Below are 23,600 nucleotides of genomic sequence, written 5' to 3' on the forward strand. Positions count from 1 at the left end.
ATATATGTACACCACCATCTTCATGGTCATCAATGGATCATGATAGAAACAATGACATTTTTGAAGATGAAGATAAAAAAGCTTTACAAGGCCTATCTCCTGTCCCTCCACCCCCGCGAAATATCCATTCTTATAGCCAGCAGCTCCGTGCCACCTCTTCAGGACCTACTGCTAAAAGACACCACAAAGGTAGAAAACACAGCCTTGATGACATCCCTATGCCTGTGGTTTCTGAAAGTTTCTTTGACGTCTCTTCCTCTGACGATGAATTCTTCCCTCATTCCTCTTCTCCTTCTAACACCACTCGTTCTCGCGGTGCCAGCGGTGAAGATTTCTTTGTTGGTGCTCACGATGATCAACTCAAGCAATTCCAACCATTGCCTGAGTTCATTGGAAATGGAAGTGGGACCGGAATCTTTAAGTATCCCGCACGTTCAGCCATGCACGGTGGACGGCCACCTTGTCTAGAACTTAGGCCACATCCTTTAAGAGAAACTCAAGTGGGGAAGTTTTTGAGAAACATTGCTTGTACCGACAAACAGTTATGGGCTGGTCAGGAGTGTGGGGTAAGGTTTTGGAGTTTTGAGAATGCATACGAGGCTGGTTGGGGTTTAGGTGGGAGAGTGAGACGAGGTGATGAAGATGCTGCACCATTTTATGAGTCGGCGAATACCTCTCCTACATTGTGTTTAATGGCTGACAGTGCTAATAGATTGGTTTGGAGTGGGCATAAAGATGGGAAGATTAGATCTTGGAAAATGGATCAACATTTGGACGATGCTAATTCTCATTTTAAGGAAGGATTATCATGGCAGGCTCATAAGGGTCCTGTTCTTTCTATAGTTATGAGTTCTTATGGTAAGCCAGCTTTCTTAATTTTATTATATTGCTTTTGGAAAATGGTAATTAGATTTCAGTCTAATATTAAATTATGTTCTTGGGGGTTATGTAGGGCTAAGACATGGCATCTGAAATATGATTAAAAAATTCTAGGGAAAGACACGAGTTATTGTCAATTAATCTCATTTCATGATCTTTGATTAATCACTGTCGTCAATTAATGTTGTTGAGTACTTACAGTATCTTGGTACTCATTTCTTATCCGTTATACTTGCCAAAACTTTTGATAAATTTGGCATGTTTTTGCTTTTCATGGCTCTAACTTCAAATTTGTTGTGCTTTGACACATGTAGGTGATCTGTGGTCAGGTTCTGAGAATGGTGTTATTAGGATTTGGCAATGGGATGTCATTGAGAAATCTCTCTCTCTTTCATCAGAGGAAAAGCACATGGCTGCTTTGTTGGTGGAGAGGGCTTGCATTGACCTCAGGAGCCAAGTCACTGTAAATGGTGCCTGTAGCATATCTTCTTCAGATGTAAAGTGCTTGTTAGCTGACAATGTTAGAGCTAAAATTTGGTGTGCTCAGCCTCTTTCCTTCTCTATTTGGTATTGTTTTCTCTCTGAACTTCCTAGAATGTCATGCGTTCTTTAAAAAATTTCGATAACTGTTCAGTTTTGGGGGATTGAGGATGCCATTAGGCTATGCCTCGGCCACAAGTTTCTTAAATTTTACTCGTGAAGCTTTATAAGCATTACATTTCTGCAGGGATGCTCGTACAAAGGAGCTCGTGAAGGTATTCAATACCGAGGGCCAAATTGAGAATCGAGCTGAACTGCCGTCAGTGCAACAGCAAGATCAGCCAGTAGAAAATGAGATGAAGGTAAAATTTGTACACCCATCAAAAAAGGAGAAATCCGGGGGCTTTCTGCAACGTTCACGTAATGCTATAATGGGAGCAGCAGACGCTGTTCGCCGAGTTGCAACCAGGGGAGCAGGAGCATTTGTAGACGATACCAAGAGAACAGAAGCACTTGTGCTGACTATTGATGGAATGATCTGGACTGGATGTTCCGATGGCCTTCTTGTGCAGTGGGATGAGAATGGAAATCGTTTACAAGAATTCAGTCATCATTCTTCTGCTGTGCAATGTTTTTGCACTTTCGGAACACTGATATATGTTGGCTATGTGAGCGGTATGATCCAAGTATTGGACCTGGAGGGGAAAATGATTTCTGCATGGGTTGCTCACAGTAATCCTGTGCTAAAAATGGCAGTCGGAAATGGATATGTTTTTAGCCTGGCAAATCATGGTGGCATACGTGGATGGAGTATTGCATCCCCAGGACCTATTGACAGCATAATACGATCAGAAGTGGCATCGAGAGAACTAGAGTATACAAGACGGAACAGTTTCAGAATTTTAGTCGGTACATGGAATGTCGGTCAAGGAAGAGCATCCCAGGACGCCCTTAAAGCATGGTTAGGTTCTGCTGCATCAGACGTCGGCATTATTGTTGTTGGATTACAAGAAGTAGAGATGGGTGCGGGTTTTCTTGCCATGTCTGCAGCAAAAGAAACTGTAAGATCAAGTTGGTTTACTTTCATTGGAATGGATCATGAAAAGTTAGTGTACAATGAATACACGCAGAGAGAGATGCTTGAGTGAATTCTTAGTTGTTTAATCACAAATATTGATTCCAGATAAACATCCTAGAGTTCAGAAAAATCAACACTCTGGATTTTGTCTATGTTGTTCTGCACATTATTTTGTTTGCTGCTTGTTTGTAGGTAGGACTTGAAGGGAGTGCCATTGGGCACTGGTGGCTGGACAATATAGGAAAAGCCTTAGATGAAGGAAAGACTTTTGAACGTATGGGTTCCAGGCAGCTTGCAGGCTTGCTCATATCTCTTTGGTAAGAAATTTAACTTTAATTTGTGTTTCATATTTAACCTCTTATTTTCACGAGAAAGCTCCCAGTTAGTCTTTCCTTCCTTTGAAGTGTCATCTTAATCCTGTCTTCGTGCCCTAAGGGATCATCACTTTTATAGTTTATTACATCTGATATTTTGAGTTCTCAATTAGGGTAAGAAAGAATCTCAGAAAACATGTTGGTGATGTTGATGCTGCAGCAGTTCCTTGTGGCTTTGGACGTGCAATTGGTAATAAGGTTCGCATGTCTATCTTCTTAGTGCTTTATCGCCAATATAAAACCATTTCATTTGCTGTGCGCCATTTTTTTGGCATTGCTGACTAATCTGTCCTCGCAGGGAGGTGTAGGTTTGAGAATTAGAGTTCTTGACAGGATAATGTGCTTTGTTAACTGTCACTTGGCTGCACATTTGGAAGCAGTCAATAGGCGCAATGCTGATTTTGATCATATTTTTCGAAACATGGCCTTTGGTCGGTCATCAAATGTTACGGCAGCTGGTATGGTGCGATTCCTGTTTTTGTGTTGCGTTCTTGCCTTCTCCACATTTTTATTTTGGATGCTTTATGTTTCTGGCTTCCCACTGGTCCTATCTATTGCAGCTGGTGTCTCAACTGCCAGTCACACGGTTAAGGGTACTCATGTACGTTCTAATGACCCTTTTATAGTTTCTAGGATAATCTTTATTGGGTATGACCTATGAGTTACAAGGTGTTGGGGCTTCACAGGCTGCAAGTACAACCCATGAAGAATCAAGGCTTGATTTAGCTGAAGCAGATATGGTGGTGTTTCTTGGTGATTTTAATTATCGGCTTTTTGGTATATCATATGATGAAGCAAGAGATTTTGTTTCACAAAGAAGCTTTGATTGGCTTAGAGAAAAGGATCAGCTCAGAGCAGAGATGCAGGCAGGGAAAGTTTTTCAAGGAATGCGTGAGGCAATCATTGCATTCCCTCCTACTTACAAGTTTGCGAGACACCAACCAGGTTTAGCAGGTATAATTTCGAAGAAATGGTAGAAGTTTTGGCTTCCCTTAGTTAAGACGGTTCACAGTACTGGAAATGAGCTTAGGCTTGTTTGAAAATCTTAAACAGATTACCTTGATTGAGTTTGCCTCTGAATTCTATTCCTTTTTATCAAGCAAAATATTCTGATATATCATTCAACTTTTATCATGTGTATTATCCACAGGATACGATTCCGGGGAGAAAAAACGCATTCCAGCTTGGTGTGACAGGATAATATACCGTGACAATCGATCAGCTCCAGTGTCTGATTGCAGTTTAGACTGCCCTGTAGTCTCATCAATTATACAGTAGGTTTCACAGTAGGATAATTTTGATGCTTCCCTTCCCCCTTACAAGCAATTCTGCATAGCTCTGATATTTGATCTTCATGTTCAAAAGGTATGAAGCTTGCATGGATGTCATAGAGAGTGATCACAAACCTGTCCGCTGCAAGTTCCATGTTCAAGTTGCCCATGTTGATAGATCAGTGAGGAGACAAGAATTTGGAGAAGTGATCAGGTCTAATGAGAAAGTAAGGTCTATCCTCGAACAATTACCTCATGTGCCAGAAACCGCTATAAGCACCAACAACATTCGCCTTCAAAGCCAGGACACAGTCGTCTTTCGAATCACCAACAAGGATGTTAAGGAAAAAGCCATATTCAGAATTACCTGCGAAGGTGTGTGCACTGTCAGCGACGACAGAGAGGAAAACACTTACCATTCACGGGGTTTGTTTGGCTTTCCAAGATGGCTCGAGGTAATTTACTATTTTTTAAACTTGATACAAGTTGATAGAATCAGGTTGTAAAATTAACTGCCCTGAACCCAAGCCACACAGCAGTATTCACTCCATGCACGGCCAGCAAGCTGGATGGCAACGTAACAAGGACATTTCATCCAGAATGATCTACTGTAACTATTAATCTTGAAGAGTTTACCTTCATACTATCTGATTCAAATGAAACTTTTCGTTTCATTCTGAAGTAGCTTCTTTCCTGTGTCTGGTTTCAGGTAACACCAGCAGCAGGCATAATTAAACAAGACCACTTCGTGGAGATCGCAGTACATCATGAAGATTTCCGTTCCTTAGAAGAGTTAGTTGATGGAATCCCACAAAACTGGTGGTCCGAAGACACACGAGACAAGGAAGCTACATTGTCTGTGAATATCCAAGGCAGTAATAGAACGGAGACACAAAGTCACCAAATCGTTGTTCGACACTGCTACTCAGCCAAGACAGTGCGCATCGACTCCAAATCAAACAATTCTTGGAGAGGAAAAGGAGGCTCAGTTCACCGGTCTGACCTTAGGCAACTAAGCGGTTCCTCTGATATGGTTGATGATTTCCGAAACTTTTGAAGCTATAGTGAGGTCTTGTAGAAACGGGCAGGACTTGTTGACATCACCTGGAAGCAGCATTGAGGATGCTTGATCCGATACCAAGTCATTAAGTCTTCAATGTATACACTCATGGAGAATGGTTTCCATTTCATCATGTTGAGAACAGGTTCCTTTTGTTTATGATGGCTTGCATATGTTGATCTCTGGTGAGAATCCTTTATCTCATTCTTTTCCTAAGAAAAGAAAAAACTCGAGCACTGTAATCAAATCAAAGCATATTGTACTCAATAGTTTTTCTGAAGATTGCAGTAACAATGTTGCAATTTTCCAAATGCCAGTTCTCGTTTTGTAAGCTTGGAACTATTTGGAGTTTTGTTTTCACCTGTAGTAGCAGATTAAGAGCTAGGAGCTAAATGAGCATGAATGCTCTAGCATTTAATAGCTGGAGTTTGTAAATCCTTCCATTGTAGAACAACCTTTTCAGTTTACTTGGTAGACTAAATTTACGCAAAAGAAATTTTCCATCTAAACTGAATACAATCAAAACAGGGATGTAAAGCTTTTCTCCATTAATTAGATGGATCCTGTTATTACTACATTTTCTACATACTACGCATAAAATTCAAGCAGACCCTTGTACAGCATCAGTCATTGGCATCTTCATACCTGCTTTGAGCTTCAATCGAATCTGTAAGAAACCATCAAACTCAGATTCACACCAGATCTGAGCTCATCCAATAGGGAACCACAAAGAAACCTGCAGAAGGAAACCAAAATCGTGTTGAGGAAGCTTTCTCAGAGGTCCATGTACAGCCAGAATGAGAAGAAGAGTGGCTTCCTCTCGATTGCTGAGTGTTATGTTCATCTCAAAGCATTATTTAGTAAATCAACACCACCTTAGCTCCACTTCTGACATCAAATTCTATAACCACCAGAGAGTGAGCGTAGCAATTTCATATATAGAGTGAGATAATAGTCATAGAGTCCTGGTTTCAGCTCTCCATATTCTAATGTCTTTAGAGTGCATACATCCTCTTACATTCACTGTTCAAAATCTCTTGATCTGATGCCGCGGACAAAGAATAAGAACGGGACCGACTTTCTCTCCTTATATTCCTTAAAGATGACTCCTCCATCCTATGTAAAATGACAAAATAGCACATGGAGCCAATTGTAGCGAGCATGATTATGCCACCAAGGACTGTTGCATAGATAGCAAGCCACCTGAATTTCTTACCCACCACCACATAAGTAAGAGAAATAAAGGCTGCTGAAATGAAGAGGCAAGCGAGCCACATGAGTTTGTTAATAATAAACACAAGCTGCTTCTTTCCCTTTTGTTCAATCACAACAACAGATGTTTGGACCACGACGACAGCCAGTGAGATGAATAATGCCAGGCTGTCAAATATGATGAAGACTAAGAAAGCAGGATTTCTTGCTACATTGGCTTGCCCAATTGCTGCCCCATCAGTTTTCTCCTCAACATACTGGCCAGGCACAGTGAAAATGGCTGCAAAAGCAACTGTAGCAATGAGAACCGCAACAATTGTTGCATTATTTATAGCATTGTTGAGGCCACTAATGTGTAGCTTCTTCAGCTTCTTGGCAATTTTCTGCACCTTGAAGCCAGTTTGACGGGTCTGTTGGAGCTGGGACTGGACATCATGTTTTATGGCACTGACAGTCTGCTTTAGTTGCTTTGCTGAACTCGGTGGCTTTCCACAGTCTTTGGAATTGTTAGCCCCTGCTTCCTTCAAAATGTATACAAGGTCTTGAACCCCAAGTTTTTCGGCAATGTCTAGTGGGGTCTCTCCAGCTTTGTTAATAGCATTGATGTTAACACCCTCGACTGATAACAGACAACGTACATTCTGCAATTAAATGATGAATCTCAATGAATGTTGCCAAACAAATATAAATTCTTTAGACTAGATGAAAAAGAAAAAACAAGAACTAAGAGGCAAGTGAAGAAAACATGATGTTATCTGGTTACAACATAAGATCCAATAATGCCATTATAAATAGTTTAATTTTTGTCAAATCATAGCCCCAAGATACTCCACCCACAATTATCTGTTGAAGTTATTTACAGTAAGAGTCTCCTTTGACATTGTTTTCATTCCTCAATCAGTCAACTTTCCAAAATGTCTCAAGCAGAAGAAATCACTTCTTTCAACAGGGATATAAGATATTACAAGGTTTCTCCTTAAAATCCGTTCTGTGCATCATACAATAAATACCTGAGGTTTTCATTGAAAATCCATATTTCAAAAACAGAAAATGCAATTAATAGCCAACTCCATAACATTTTTCCAAACGATCAATTTTTGACATCATTTATGCAAATCATTTCCAACACTGTTTGAGAAATGGAGTGTTGAACATAAAAAAATAAAAGTCACATATAATGCATTTCATCGTTTCTGAAAGTTGTTTGGATTTAACATAAAATGAGAGGATAAACCTTATCAAGGATATGATGGTCAACAGTTACTGTGCAACTAGAGCCATAATCATAACGAATCCACCAAAAGTTTTTGTGTTGTCTATAGAGACCCTAAGTTGTAATGATCACCAGAGTTCATGCATCAACAATATATGTCTCACTACAGGATGCTTATGATGAAACAGACTTCATCAAGGAACACATCCTGCATCGCTATAGTCTCTGAGACATGTAACTAACTCAATAAGAAAGGGTGAGAGATAAAGAAATGAGGAAGTACCTGAGCACGCCCTTTCTTTATTGCAACATGCAATGCTGTGTTTCCCTTATTGTCTTCCACATGCATAACAGAGGGGTCAGGTTTTAGCAATTCCAGCACAATTTCCTCATTTTGCCCTTTCACAGCCATGTGCAATGCAGTTTGTCCTTTTTTATCGATCCTAAAAGCAGTGCTTGAATCCTTGATTAGGAGAGACCTCACAACTTCCAAGTGCCCCATCCTTGCAGCTGAATGGAGGACAGTCTTACCATTATTCCGTGCAATCTTAACAAGATTTGCATCTGTTTCTAAAAGAAGATTGACCACATCAATGTGCCCTTGAGTTGCAGCAGTGTGTAGAGCAGTTGTACATGATGAATCAGTTGTCATGGCCAAGTTGGGGAATACACCCAAAAGCTTCCTCAAGACATCTGCAAAGTTCAAGAAAATTAGAAGTGACAACCAAAATTTTTTTAAGCAGAACATTTTATCTTGCATTGCAGATAGCCAATGCAAAAAATTTGTTTGTCTTGTTTTACATCTCAACACAGCCTCTGGTCTCAATATCAGATAAAAAAAAGATATGCAGTAGGTTCATAGTCAATGCAAAACTCTAGCAACATCATACAAAAAACAAATCAGCTGAGATCTGCAGCATGGAGGAAAAGGATTCATGTTACTGTCCCCAATGAGTTTGACCCTAATGCTCAAGTTAAGTTTCTGATGGAAAAGAAACAATGTTAGAAAGATTCCTAAGAAAAAAGAGAAGTGTGGGATGCTAACTTGGGAGTATAGCATGCAAGTTTTGTGCATCGCGCACACACATATAGATTTGTGTATTTCCCTTGTTGTTGAGATTAATAAAGGTTGTAATTGTTTCCTATAATAATTTGTGTGCTTTGTATACATTGCATCCTTTCTACTAATGTGTTACGCTTGCCTCATAACAGGAGAGAGTGTGGGGAAACCTCTAGGAGAGTGGAAACACGTAGTTGCTAGACAAATATGAGTTTATAGAAAGAGAAAAGGCTGAGTCTAGTAGAGGACTAGGCTGCTGCATAGAAGCTGAAAAGTTTCAATGAGAAATTAACCCTGTGACATACTAAGCCCCCATTTTGGATTGTGGCCCAAATGGAGGATGGCCAAAATTCAATTTTTTCTTAAATTTTTTTTTTTTATGTTTTCTGATCATTTTGATTTGCCAATGTCAAAAAAAATTTAAAAAAAAACATTATTTTAATGCATTTGTAAATGAAAAACACTTTGAAAAGCAACTGCTACTATACTTTCAAACACCCCCCGAACCAAAATCTATGCAGCTCATGAAAAACACTTGACATATCTCATGAAATTGGGGGATTCTAGTATCTTCTGGACATGATATGCATAGTACTTAATTGAGGACTTTTTCTCTTGTCAATACATGAAAGTATTTGATAACATGCAAAGAATGAGATTAAATCATAGGAAAAATGATACATGGAAAGAATGGAGCCGTTTCGTCAGTTCAAGTGAGTTAACAACTGTTAATAAAAAACATACCATCAAGATGTTAATGATTTCTTACCAAGATGACCCTGCTTTGCAGCCACATGGAATGGATCATACCCATTCCTAGCTGCAATAGATGCAGTCTCCAGGTCCATGGATTCGAGCATTTCAGCAACAACCTCAGCATGCCCATTCTCTGCAGCTGCATAAAGAGGAGTTTCTCCTTCATGATTCTGCATTGCCAACAGAACCTTCAAATCATTACCATCAGAATTCTGAAGGATCTCTCTAACTCTACTCAAATTCCCAGTACGTGCTGCCAAATGAATCTGTGAGTCACCTCGCTTTCCAGGTGAATCTTTAGTCTTTTTCCTCTCACCACCACCAATAAAACTAAGTTGTCTCTCCATCACTACACGAAAACTCTTCTGTTTATCCAGAAATCCACGAAAACCCTTCTCCACTCCACGAAAACTGGGGTGTTTTTCCATCACTCTAAGAGAAGCTGCCCCATTTTCTGCTACACCTAGAAAACTGGGGTGTTTTTCCATCACTCTATGAGAAGCTGACCCATTTTCTGCTACACCTAGAAAACTGGGGTGTTTTTCCATCACTTTCTGTTTATCTGGTATTCCTTGAAAACTCACTTGCTTTTCAAACACTTTCTTTTTGTCAGTTACTCCGCTGAAACTCCGCTGCCTTTCCATAATTCTTCCATTGAAGCTGCTTTGTTTCTTCATGGTGATCACACACGGTATCTCACAGACTTATCAATCAACTTCAAAATTTTTAATCCCTTGCTTCTAACTGAAACCTTGATTCTTTAATTTTGAAACCCAGAAATTACTTTCCTTTCAAAATGGTCATGCACAAAAATCCCCAGTAATAAGCAACTCTCAAACAAAAAACACTTCCTTTAGCATACTCTAAATCTCGATTCTATGATTCTAAAGCCAAGAACTCAATTCCATTTCACCACGATCAAGCATGAATTTCACACAAATCTCAGTCTTATCTTATCCTTGAGAATAATAACAGTTACTGTATATACTTGAAAACCCAGTCCCCAAACTTACAAGAAACGGTCACCAACTTCTTGGGGGTGATAAAGTCTCGAACTTTGATAAGCCAAACTGAACAGCATCCATCCACTGTACATTTTCAACACTTTCTTTCTTACTTGTCAAGATGATAATCAATCAATCAATCAAATACAGAAAACCCAGAGAGTTAAAATTCAATACCTGACGTGAGAAATGAAATCCCAAAAACTGAAACTTTCAACTTCCACCACAATATAAAATATCAAAACCCCAGCAAGTGATTTCCAAGAAGCTCGACAAAATCTAACTTGTTTTGACAACTAGAAGCTGGAAGGGACAAAATATCATCAGCAACCAGCTGCTTTTTTCATGTTCTCTCTCCAAGGATGCTTTTATTTTAAGTGAACAGCTGAAAAATGGAATCTTTTTGTTGATTTACTAGTGGCTGCTTTATTTATACTTGCGATAATGAAAGAAAGCCTAAAAGCTCAAACTGTATTCAATACAGAGAGAGAAAAGTATTTTTCTTGTACTAAACTTGAATGAATTAATTATTTTATTTTATTTGGGGATGAGATAGGATTTGTTTTTATAATTTAATTATATTTTAAATTATTTTGATATGTAGATATTAAAAATAAATTTTTAAAAATAAAAAAAATATTTTAATATATTTTTAATTTAAAAATATTTTAAAAAATAATTATTACCAGACTATTAAACACTACATTAATTTTTAATTGGTATTACATTTTTATATGGGTTTAGATGCATTTTAAAAATAATTTTATTTTAAAAAGATATCTTTTCTTAGTTTTTTTTTTATATAATTTTAATATGTAGATATTAAAAATAAAAAAATCTAAAAAGAATTTTTTTAATATATTTATAAAGTAAAAAATATTTTACACTATAATACCTCTTGATGATTTTTACAAGATATCATTAATTATTAATAACCATATAGATATATTATTTGAAATGATGTGTATTTTTTTTTACAATTTTAAATAATGTTACAAATTCAAGTCTAAGATTCTCCTAGTCAGAGGCACTTAATGATCTTTCATCTATAAACTTAATATTTTGGTGATATTTACCCTCATGGTTTAAAAAAAAAAAATAAGATTGAGTTCCATTTTTTTACCACCTTAGGAAGGGAAAGCAATTCTATGGCTCTGCTGCATCTACCCAGTAAATCTTCTCGTTTGCAGGAGTGTGTGAAGATATTTTATAGAAAAATATTTTTCAAGTTTTTTTATATTTATTTTTTAAAATATATTTTTTATCGTAAGATATTTACATGTAAAATATTTGTTTTTCCAGCCATAAAAGATTTTCATGGCCGTTAAATATCTTGCGTGGGGAACCAAAACAAGGGGGGCGGGCATTCAAACAATTATTAGGACGCCCTAATTTTCAACACCATAAACATACAAAAACACTTGGATTGTTTTTTTCTCTATTTTAAAAATATTTAAAAAAAATTAATTTTTTTTTTATTTTTTTATTAATTTTTTTTAATGTTTTTAAATTATTTTGATGTGTTAATATTAAAAATATTTTTTAAAAATAAAAAAATATTATTAATATATATTTTAATATAAAATATTATTTAAAAAATAACTATACTATGAAATAAACTTGTAGAAATTTTTTGGACGGCAGGGGTGGGCGGCACCCACTAGCCACACTAGCGTTGACCGAAAAACAAAAACACGCGTGATTCTTCTGTACGTTGATGGCCCGATCTAGCCCCTTCACCGACCGATTTGGCTCGTGTTATTTATAGAAAGATCAAACGATGAGCAGATCTTATCTTGTTTCTTTCTTTGTTGACCGCGTCCAAAAAAGATAGAATTTGCATGCCTGAACAACACAGTTTACAGAAAACTCGTTTATATCACAAATACCCATTTTTAAAGTTTGTTCAGAGACGGTGACTTGTAAAAAAGACCTTATCAGTAATTAGGATTTAGTTGTAGAGCGCACATACACACACACACACACACACAATTTGACCGATGGGTAAGCCATTTCACCTCTGAAATCAACTGTTAGCTAGATGTAGACAATATATATATATACCAGATGCACAAAACCAGCTCTCATATATATATTAATGTCAACATTTACTGCTGCTTGCTTGTTATCTAATTAACTAGTGAAAACAGAAGAACTTATAGCATCATATGGTCCTTCCTGGATTAGAGCATCTGATGATATATATAATACACATATATACTGCCTTAGCAAAACTAACTTGATCAAAGGTACTGAGAGCAAATTAATCGCAAAGATATTCAAGATTTGACCAAGAAGAAATTGTCAGTAGCTAGCTAGCAAGCTAGTATTCTGGGAGATGAAGATAAATTAATTGTAGCCGTCTGTCTCCCTTGCATGGCCATGTATGTATCAAACAACTAATTAATTATAGAAGAGAAACATCAAGATCCATTGACTGCTTTGCTTTTCTTTTCTTTTTTTTTTTCGTTTTCAGTCTGCTCATAAAACTGTTTCTAGAAGAGAAAGATGGTCCAAGGAAACTTCTATCGCCCCCCGCCCCGATCTGCTGTCTGTCTGTCTAACTTGGAGGGGATAGGGATTGAAAGAACTTTCCATTTGACCAAGACTATCTATCTGCCTGATGACGTCACTCCTAATTAATTAGGCACCCTCTCATTGATTTTACAGAATATATATTATATAATATATAGTGACCTCATTCACGAAAAGCTCCTAGTTGATTAATTACCATACATGGATTAATTGGAGTTCGAACCCTAGGAGGTGGCTTAATTAGGTTTGCTTTTTTAACATGATTGCCACACTCAATCATGTTAGCTTTAATAGCAGCTTACACATGGTGTGTGTTTCACCCATTAATTAATTAATCCAAGTTATTAAACCAACACCACCCTTTTTATTTTCCTTTTTCTAAAAATGAAACAATCAGCTTTATTGAGCATATACGGACCGACTGGTCATCAATCTTAATTATATATTCCAATTATTAACTGTTACACACAACTCTCAGGCATGAGCACTCCAGCGCTTGTTCCACGTACGTTCTTGCATGATGATGTGGCTGCTTTATTATTGTAAGCAAGTCTTATGTCTTGTAATCTGATTCGTCTGCATGGATTACTAGGGCTGCAGTCAAATGTTACTGCCTCTGCTGTTGCTGATGTTCCTTGTATGTTTTTGTATGTCACCTGACTAATCTTCACCCCAGAAGTCTATTACAGATTAAACATGGAACGCGGTAATAATTAGATTTCGTCGTGCACGGTTTTACTAAAGATCAGATAATAATTAATTAGCTTATTCAAAATGCTGTAGCAACTAATCACCTGACGAGGACAACCTTTGTTGTCAGGGCAATAATTTTGGTCGACGATGATTGGGTTCTGAACATTCTTCATAATCAGGTTTTGATAGACAACCTTCCTCACAAACCCTTTGCTGGGTCTGGCCCATGATTTTATCCTTACACCATTGTCTGAGCCACTGAAGACTGAATTTGTTACCATTATGTTTTCCACTCCATCCTCGTTGAATTCCTTGCCTAGACTTCCAATGCTGTAAGAGGTACAGCAAATCTATCAGAACCACTTCAGTTACTTACGTCCTAGGACTCCTTGCAATTATAATTAAACTACAATCAATCCATGATGATCAATAATGTATATAGACAATACACATGGAGGTTAATTAATAATATATACCTGATACCATGTCCAGGGCCACACTTAATGCCGCTCATCAGCATGTTCCTAGTGCCCGGACCAATTGATATGCAGTCATCTCCCGTCTGAAGTGTGCTGCCTGTGATTGAAACTCCGTTCGATCCTTGCACGTGAATGCCATCAGTGTTGGGGCTTTGGTCTGGTGCAATTGTCCTTACATTTCGGACCACAACTTTCTTGCAGCTGTTGATAACAAGGTGAGCTGATTGACTGTTGATAGACGTCAAGCCGCTAATCAGGATGTCATTTGCCCAGTTGAATGTTATCGACTGCATTGCAAAGAGAGTCATTTGATGCTAAGAGATAAACCACTGAATTATGGGATTGGTTTTCTTTTTATTTTTCACAAAAACGTTTATGCATATAGTTGATTTAGTTAAGGTTTGTTAAGCTGAAAGACAGGAAAAAATTGATGGACGAAGGGCCGTAATATTAAGGGTGGACTGGTCACATGAAAGCACTGTGTTGGGCATGAAGGATGTGTATATATATAGATAGTATTGTATTAATTTGTAGATTTACTTACCCTAGCTCCAACAGGACAATTCTGTCGAGATTTCCTGCAAGCCCAGAAGCCAGCACCTTTAGCATCAAGGGTGCCTCCAAAGACAGACACTCGATTAACCTTGATGAACAAAATCCAGTACCCTGAGTTGCCTAGGGCACGATAATCTGGAGGAGCTACAAGGGTTCCACCTATCAGAACCGTAATTTTATTCTTGCACGGACCCCCAAACACTATTGCCTTTAGCAAGTACCTTCCTTTAGGCACGTAAATTGTGGACGGAGTAGCGGATCTGCATGCAGCTGACCATGCCTTCAGAAAGGGTTGGGTGGCGTCAGTCTTGCCATCTGGTTTTGCACCAAACTTGATCACATTATGGGTTGTAGAAGCTGCGTTTGACAGTTGAAAGGAGTAGAAGAAGGAGAGTAGTACATAATAAACAACAATCTTGGCCATCACGAAGGGATTTCTGCTGTATAGCGCGCTATTAAGAATATTCAAGGGGAGAATTAATTATGATCTAGCTAGCTAGCTAGGCAGTCCTGTTGGTTGATACACAAATGGCAGGTAGATCACATATTTATAGCTAGGGAGGCGTTTGAGGTTGCTTTACATCCGCCAGCTCTTGATCAAATAACGAAACGTTAACTTTCATTAGACGCACGTCCCCGGATGTACTTGTAGTGATGATATGTACGGGCACATGCATTTTTACAAGTTATGACGACTCTTCACCTTGGGAAGAAGTATGAACATTGGCCATGTGATAACTTGTTGAGCGCACACTGTAAATTATGATGTTCTACAGGCAACTAGTTGTGGCATGAGCGGCCATGCTTGGTTAATATTAGCGTAGATCCATGTTCTTCCTCTCCAAGTTCTGATCCAAGATTGGTACTTACGGTGGTGGCAGGACATGACGAGACATTTAATAAGTTAATAATGTTGCCTTGCGTGTAAGAGTCGTACGGGAATAGCCGCCGTCTCTTTTTCTTTGTGATGCGTGGAGGGGAGGAAATTGACCCGGAGGGAGTACGGACCTGCTGCCGTGAATGTTGCCGATCTTGAAGCTCAATATCCTATATAGCTACCAATCATTAATTTAAAAGAGGATGGAATTACATTGGTGATAGCCTGAGAATAAGGATTTGTTTGTATGTGATTTCAACTTAAAATCACGTTATTGTTAAAAAAAAAAGGAAATTAAGTCCTCGATCCATTATAATTTGCTTTCAATTTTGGACGAGTACTAGTCAAGTAGTCATATTCTCTTTCCTTCCTTTTGATGGGTTTTTTTTGTTTTTTTCTTGACTAGTACTCTCTTTTCCACTACTAATTAATCAATACGTGTGTGTGGGTGGTTTTAAAGGAAAAGAATGTTGAATATTTAAGGCTTAATTAGATAACATCAATATATATCCACTAGATGGGGCGGGGGGGCGGTTGATTTTTTCTTGTTCGAGGACCAAATTGCTTAGAAATAGGTGTCTTTTTTTCCTTATTGGTTTAGTAATCAACAACTAAAGCATGGTCGTTATTACGAAAACAATTTTAAATTAGAGGCGTACAGCCGTGCCGCACCTCGTGAGGGTTTTTTTTAATCTAGGAGAACGTCGATGGAGGGCAGTTGAAAGGATAGTAGTTATAGTTGAGTAATTAACAATATAATTAACATGGGGGAGTTGCTTAAGTAAGGCTTCAAGTTGGAGCTTTTTAGAGAGATAAGATGGTAGGAGGTGTGGTACGCACGCACCCAGCTAGCATCCATTCCCGTGTACGTACGGACGTACCAGATAATTAAATGCCTTGAAATACAATTAAGTGTGTATATTTATAACCTTGTAGCTTGTAGGTGTTTCGGTAGTAAAAATTTAGGATTAAAAATTTTGTTTTTTTTTATAATTTTACGTTTAAGTCATGTGATTATTAATATAATAATTATTAAATATTTATATGATCATTAATTTTAAAGCATGTGAAATTAGTAAAGATGTACGTGGAAGGTGTTTGAGAGTGTGGTAGCTGTTACTTTTCAAATAGCTTTTCATGTCGAAAAGCATGCCAATAATGTTTTTTTATTTTTTAAAAAATTATTTTTGATATCAGCACATCAAAACGATCCAGAAAGTACAAACTGCATTTAAGTTTAGCAAAAATAAAATAAAATATTTCAAAAAACAGATTGAACCACAGTGCCAAACGGTCACGTAAGGTGATCTTATTATTCATGTTAATAATAATAATAATAATAATAATAAAAGAGTATGTGTATTTATCAGATCATTATTGTAGAGCCCATTAACTCAAGACCTATTGACAATGATTTGATAGCATTTATTTAATGACCACGAAAAGCAACCCTTTCAAGCAACCATGTCCACGAAACAGTTTGAGCAGGACATGCATCGACTACATTCAGGATTGTTGTTTTTCAATTCCAATTTCATGAACTTGGGCCGAAGCCAAGTAATAGAGACAGGCTGAGAATGAACAGTGCTTGAAAAACTAGAAGGGGCCCTCGAAGACAAATCTACACGGCCCGAAAAACCCAGCCCACTCTTGTCTTCTTCTTCTTCATTACCTCTCTCGGAATGACTAATCCTTTGTTGCTCCCACCTGCATTCTTTCAAGACGATGTTGCTGCAGCTGATCTGTGGTAATATGTTAACCTTGTGCCTTCATTCCAATCTGAGTCTCTTACACGCACTGAATCGAGCTAAAAATAAAATTCATTGCTAATTGTGTTGCTGTATGTCAATCTGGGGCAGTGGCTGTGATCGATGGTGATAGGATCAAAGGCTCATTTCATCATCATATTTTGAAAACAATGTCTGCCCCTTGATTTTTTTCCAACCCCATCTTGAAGACAACACCTTTAACCGATGCTGCAAGAGATCAAGAAACAAGCATTTTGTTTCGCAATACCTATGTTTTGATCATTTTGAATTAACTGTGTTTAATTATAAGAAACTAGTAGGAGAAAGAAGTCGTGAGAACGGACCCAATTCATGCATGTCCAGGGCCGCAAGCAATGCCATGGATCCACAAATTCTTAGAGCCAGGACCTATGGATAGAGCATATCATCTCCTGTTTTTATCGTACTGTCGGTGCTGGAAACTCCAGTTGAGTATTAAATTTTTAAATTTATGATCATAACAAAATATAAACTGTACCACATAATCAAACGGAACCTTAGCCTGCAAAGTCAAATAATTTATCGGGCAAAACAAACGGCCCCCTGACCTGAGATTAAGCCAACGTAATTGTAATTAAAAATTAAACAAAGCAGGGTCCAATTAACCTGCCAGTAGTCCAACGGTATTTCAGTAGAAAACAACAAAAGAAGGGGCTAAACTCAGAAAAAGGCAAAACTCCCCCCCACCTCTCAAATTCAAATCAAATCAGTCAACTCCCTGCCAAAAAAAACTCATCCATTCACTTTTTTTTTAGGGTTAGATCTCAAACTGCAACTCTCTCTGTTCAATTCTCTCGCCAAATGAACCAATCATCAAAAACCCACAAGCAAAAACGCCAAACTGGATTACCAGAACAACCCACCAAGACCCAAAGGAGAAAGAAACAGCCTCAGCCTCAGCATCAGCCAAGCTTTAGAAGAAACCCACTTCAAGATCTCAATAATGGTGGCATTGATAGCACCAGCATTGATAACACCAGCAATGCTTCTTCTTTATCCTCCATTGAAGCTCCTAAGGGCTGTCTCAGGTTCTTCCTCTCTCACTCTTCTTCTTCCAGGACTGCAAAAACTCCTTTCAATAATAGTAGTAATATTCAGAGACTGACAAAAGTAAAGCCCTTCTCCTCAAAAACCCCCATGTCAGCTCCTGATATGATGAGACCCGCAAAGGAGAACTCCTCACGGCAGAACCTTTTTGAGAGACCCCTTTCAAAAAAGGTGGAGAAGGTGAAGAGAAACCATCCTCCATGTCTGTACCAATGGCAATCTGGTAAGAAACGCACTTGTTCTAGAAATGAGATTGCTAATGCTAAAGTTTCGTCCTTTTCGGAATCAAGTGGCAGTCTTGTGAATAATAAGCTGAAATCTGGGTTTGGAGAGTTGAGAAAGGTGATAATTGATGGAGTATATGAGGGTAGTGAAGCAAATTTGACTCCTTTGTGTAAAGTGGCCAGTGGATCTGGTTTGAATCTTGGAGTTGATGGTAAGGTTATGAATGATGATTTTTATGAGAAATCATCAAATTGTAATACTGACTCAAAATCAACAAGTAGCAATACCAAGACACCTCCAGTTCAGCCCTCAGTATCACCAGAGATACAATGTGGATCATCTATGAAGCTAATGACAGGGAAACCGATTACGCCTGCTACTTGTTATGGTGCTGGTCATGTTGTGTCTGGGGTCACTGACAAGAGGAAGTGTAGGCCTAGAGGGATACTCGCTTGTGGAGAAGCTAAAGCACTTGGTAGTTTTGATAGTGATGAGGATATTGAACATGAGAATGATATAGCGCTTGTTGAGAATTCTGCTGTTTCTGTGTTGCCTTTGCCTATTGAAGCTTCAATGCATTGGCTTTTATCACCCTGCGATGAGGAGGATGAGGACCAGAAGGAGAATCCTCGAAACAGGTTATGCGGTTTTCAGAGATTGGAGGTGCGTGCCATGCACAATTCTCCTGCTTCAATTCCATCTGGCTATGGTGGCTTTTCACCGAATTTGTGCAGTACAAGTGCTGACAGAAGTATCTCTACTGTTAGTGCTGGGAGGAGGAGGAGTGCTTCTTTGCTTTCTCCCATTGAGCTCCCTCTTCCCGAGTTTCAAGGATTTCTGGCAACTGCTTTATGTGACGACTTCGCTGTTTCACCTTTAGAAGAAGAGACGAATAATCTCCGTGGCCTAGATGGAGAGAACTCTCCATTCTCCATAGGCTCGTTGGGTAGTGGGAATGTAATCCAGACTCCCCAATCTGATTCTAGCTCAGATAGACGAGTAGGCGCATCTTGGTTACAAGTAGATGGTAATAGAAAGAAATGTAGCTTTGATTCTGAACTCAATTCAGTGGCTGAGCATCTTCAGATGACTAGTTTATCTCCCAAGAGCCATGCATCATTATGGGATCCAACCAATTCAAGTTTTCGATTTGATTCTCTGACCATGCCTTCCAATTCAGTCGATCTTTCTAAGTTTCACAAAATTTTGGACGATCGGGCTTCTTGGTTTTCTAATTCTACAATCGAGAATGTATCACAATCTCAGATGAGAATATCTTGGAGGGAAGGATTGGTAAGTCGTATTTTTGAGATGGATGAATTTGATTGTTGTAGATACTTGTCTGATGAAGAGCACGATGGCAGTGCCTGCAAAATTGATTGCTCAAAATCTCATAAGAGTCCTGAGCTCAATGTTGATGCAGCAACTGATCGCATTTCAATTAACGGTTTTGGATCTACTGAATATGTAATGGAGGATCAGGGAACAGGTGACAAAGCCAAGGATAGCCTCCCTTCTCAGCCACCAAGTTCATGTGCAGAGTCCATAAGCACTGATGGTGGTGGTCTTGCTTGTTCAGATGATTCAGATTGGACCCTATGCTACAAGAACCATTTGTTTCAAGTATAATTCCTCTCCTTTGTTTTTTAATTCAATCAGAGAAACTCTGGCAAGCTTTAGCTCAAAGGTGGTTCTTAAGGATGGAGATTGTACTAGTTACACAATTTGTATTTCAGTTGTATTTCTCTTGATTTTACTTGGTTTAAATATTGATATTCATTGTTATATGAAATCCATTAACACTCTTTATTCCATTGCTAAATTGTTTACATCTCATTTGATGTCTTGGGGACCTCAGAAATATATGTTTTTCTGCTTGTTCATAGCTTTTATTTTCCTACTGAGTTTAAAAGACGGGTAAAAGAAGGTGTTAGGGGACATAGCAGCATAGCAAAGGGAAAAAAAAGGGTGGTAAACATAGGTTGAGAGATCTGTTTTAACTGACGATGATTGTGCAGTGTTACTGGCTGGCCAGAAAGATGAATGAACGGTCCATGATGCCCAGCCCTTTCAGTTTGAAAATACCAGGATGTGCCCTCTCAAAATAGGCAAAAGGTCTATAAAAACGAATCCTACATATGCTGGATATAGCTATTACTAAATATAGCAATTGGACAGAAAAATATTTCTAAAGTTCAAATTACAGAGCGAGTTGCCTGGGCCTGGAGGTCGATCCTAATCAAAGGAGAAGAGTAATTGTTAGAAGGTGTCTGACAATGAGGTTTAAAACACAACCAATTTATGATCTCTGGATGTGCTGTGGAGTAATGATGCGGTAGTAAATAGGAGCAATTGTATTAGAAGAAAAGAGCATGTAGTGGCATTTTCAAGGAATAGCAAACAGAGGAGCTTTTTCTGCAAGCCATTGTCATTTGAGCAGGTCTGAGATTAAAAACCCTTCATTGTCATCTCTCATCTTTTTTTTTTTTCTTGGCCAATTGTACAAATAGGTTGGCAATGATAAGCTTTGTCTTGCAGTGACCGAGTACATTGATTTGCCGGGCTGTGGTCCTGGTACGAAGTCACAACTCCACGATAAAGTTGATGATACCAGATGCGTATCTACTAATATTGGATTAACCCTCTCTGGCAGTCTTGTATTTGAGGTAACCATTTCACGGCTCTCATATTAAATTTTCAAAGTGTGGATACAAGTAGAAGCAAGCTTTTAGATATAAATTCCATTGCCTAATTGAACAAGCTAGTTCCAAAACAAGAAAGTGACTCAGCAAAGAAAGTCTCTCGTGACATGTTGCATTCTAGAGCTGTATCTCATGGATTGTGGGAATTTATTCATCTTTGGGTATTGTAGCGGAAATAATCTTGCAGGTTTAGGAGTATGACTTGCTGAAGTAGAGGGACAGTATGGACAAGAAAGGTCATGACAATTAGGGGGGGAAAAGGATTTTCGGCTTCACAGGAGATGAAAACGTGAATGTTATCCTTTGTAATCAGCTTTGTTCAGTCAAATTGCTGGAGATGTCATAGGCAGGGTAGGCTTGTTGAGTTAATGACAATGTCACGATGCATCTGGGATTTGTTTCAATAATCTTGAAGTAAGCATCTTACAACCAATTATTTATCACTTCTATGAAAAAGGATATCTGTGGAAATTTGTACCTGAAGAAACCCTTGATAATGTCTAAAGAGCACCTAAATTTTGTTTCTTGAACTAAATAAAGAACATGGACTTTGACATTCTAGTAGACTGAATCCGAGTAAACTCAAAATGATCTCTTGGAGGCTCTTTATCATTATTACCCTTTTCTTTGGCCCCTGGGATAATCAGATCGCGTCTTGATCTAAGATTCAAGACGTTGATCCTACAAGAAAGATCATATAGATAGGCATACAAGTGTGCATATGCATCGCTTGTCGACGCAAGTAATTTGATTAAACTTATCCAGAGTTAGTTGCCATGTCAGGTAGACATCACAGGTTAAATCTTCCAAGAAACAGTCCCTGATTTGGTTGGTTTCTAGATATCACACTTGTGCAGGTCATACATGCCTCTTAATTTGACAAAATCCAAACGGAGTATTTAGTAATCATTTATGTTGTTTTTAAGATAAAAATAAAAAAAAAAAGAACAAAAACAAAAACCCAGAGTACTCTCATATATGCTCCTATTATTCTAAGTCACCATCACCAAATCTCCTATGATGATTAGGTAAACAAGAACCAAGGCATATAAAACATTTTGTTTTGTTATTCCACCCATCAATGCCGGCTATGATCATCTACGGATTGTGGTGAAGAAAGTTATGCATCAAGGACCTAAGGCCACTCTGCTTAACAGAATCAATGGATAGTAAAAGCTTCATTTGTGCCGCCAATGGTCAATAGATGACAGCTTTTTTGATGTGACATCAACCAAATCAACTTGGATTATCATAGCACAATCTAATCATTTATTGTAATAACTAAAAGTAATTGACGAAACATAGTTTTAGCAGCCACATATAATATTTTATCTAGTAATTGGGTTAAAACAAAAATAATAATATATATAATTATATTTTGTTTTTTAGTTTTAATATATTAATTTAAAAAAAAATTAAAAATAAAAATATTATTTTAATATATTTTAAATAAAAAATACTTTCAATCATAACTATAATTTCAAATAAACCTTAAATGGTGAGATATTTTTACTCATCGGGTGGTTGTAATAGGCGTGCTCAAATTCTTTATTACAGTAAAATGTCCCTGCTTTCTTCTGCCTGAGTGTTTGTTTTTAACTTGTATTTTGTCATGGGAGATGAGTTTGGCAATTCAAACCTCACTGGATGGTTTATGCGTGGACTCACTCAAGTTGATGCATTCTAATAGACAGATTTCTTCGTTTTGCTTGTTCAATACCATGCCATATCACCATCGTTTGATTTTGAACTTGGATTTTTATTTTTATTTTTATAATATGATATAATTCAGTCTCTATACATGATTTGGCTCTATTTTGTTGTAATGATAATGATGATGTCATGGAAAGATTATAGAATACGGGAAGTTTTGTTTAGTTTCTTTGTGAAAGTCTTGAGATACAAATAGACGTGTTGGACTTTTAATCTCCACATCAGATACAATTAGACGTGTATATCACTCTCACGCCCCCACCAGGGCCACCACTAAACCCACCAAGCTCTAAAGTCTATAACTCCAAACCTTATTCAAACAATTGATTTGTAGTTGCATTCATAGGGAAAGGGAAGAACCAAACACAGAACTGGAAGTTGAAGGTGTGGTTTGATGGAGGGCCTAATTCCTTGGATTTACAAAGCTTTCATGAAGAAAAAAACTCGCAGCCAGTATGAGTGCCTTTCATCCGGTGCTGCACGAGGTTACAACATCTCGGATTTCTACATTCATGAAGCACCTAAAAGTGAGCTGCATTTGGAACCATCCATGGAGAAGAAAACTTATCAGAAAAAAGGTCATCAGAGATATTTTTCTGT

At 37.9% G+C, this 23,600-nt stretch overlaps 4 protein-coding genes across 9 annotated transcripts; 2 read left to right on the top strand and 2 right to left on the bottom strand.

Moving 5' to 3' along the window:
• The first annotated feature begins 32 nt into the window (after positions 1-32).
• Positions 33-5,530, top strand: LOC118029113 (type I inositol polyphosphate 5-phosphatase 12-like). The gene is given in 11 exon segments (XM_035032928.1): positions 33-858; positions 1,194-1,446; positions 1,607-2,420; positions 2,630-2,754; positions 2,925-3,009; positions 3,110-3,412; positions 3,498-3,765; positions 3,962-4,085; positions 4,177-4,537; positions 4,792-4,885; positions 4,888-5,530. Coding segments are annotated over 11 exon segments (3,327 nt in total). The 3' UTR covers positions 4,962-5,530.
• On the bottom strand, positions 5,525-10,887 carry LOC118029112 (ankyrin repeat-containing protein At5g02620). 5 transcript variants are annotated; one of them, XM_073410369.1, is made up of 4 exons: positions 9,907-10,887; positions 9,397-9,846; positions 7,851-8,260; positions 5,525-6,995 (listed from the first exon to the last, which is right to left on the bottom strand). In XM_073410369.1, exons 1-4 carry the CDS (start codon positions 10,058-10,060, stop codon positions 6,138-6,140), a joined length of 1,872 nt encoding a protein of 623 aa, XP_073266470.1. In that variant the 5' UTR covers positions 10,061-10,887; the 3' UTR covers positions 5,525-6,137. The 5 variants fall into 5 exon arrangements, with proteins under 5 accessions (XP_073266470.1, XP_034888814.1, XP_034888816.1 ...); XM_035032923.2 differs by having other exon boundaries at positions 9,397-10,471; positions 10,565-10,886; XM_035032925.2 differs by having other exon boundaries at positions 9,397-10,487; positions 10,565-10,886.
• A 2,414-nt stretch (positions 10,888-13,301) lies between these two features.
• Positions 13,302-15,806, bottom strand: LOC118029099 (polygalacturonase). The gene is made up of 4 exons (XM_035032907.2): positions 14,639-15,806; positions 14,092-14,381; positions 13,717-13,945; positions 13,302-13,602 (listed from the first exon to the last, which is right to left on the bottom strand). The coding sequence occupies exons 1-4, from the start codon at positions 15,071-15,073 to the stop codon at positions 13,384-13,386; spliced, it is 1,173 nt and encodes a 390-aa protein (XP_034888798.1). The 5' UTR covers positions 15,074-15,806; the 3' UTR covers positions 13,302-13,383.
• Positions 15,807-17,811: 2,005 nt separating this feature from the next.
• Positions 17,812-22,086, top strand: LOC118029100 (uncharacterized). 2 transcript variants are annotated; one of them, XM_073410352.1, is made up of 3 exons: positions 18,117-18,341; positions 18,458-21,025; positions 21,124-22,086. In XM_073410352.1, exons 1-2 carry the CDS (start codon positions 18,257-18,259, stop codon positions 20,212-20,214), a joined length of 1,842 nt encoding a protein of 613 aa, XP_073266453.1. In that variant the 5' UTR covers positions 18,117-18,256; the 3' UTR covers positions 20,215-21,025; positions 21,124-22,086. The 2 variants fall into 2 exon arrangements, with proteins under 2 accessions (XP_034888799.1, XP_073266453.1); XM_035032908.2 differs by having other exon boundaries at positions 17,812-21,025; positions 21,124-22,082.
• The last annotated feature ends 1,514 nt before the right edge of the window (positions 22,087-23,600 follow it).

The sequence above is a fragment of the Populus alba genome, chromosome 7 (genome assembly GCF_005239225.2).
Source record: "Populus alba chromosome 7, ASM523922v2, whole genome shotgun sequence".
NCBI lineage: Eukaryota > Viridiplantae > Streptophyta > Magnoliopsida > Malpighiales > Salicaceae > Populus > Populus alba.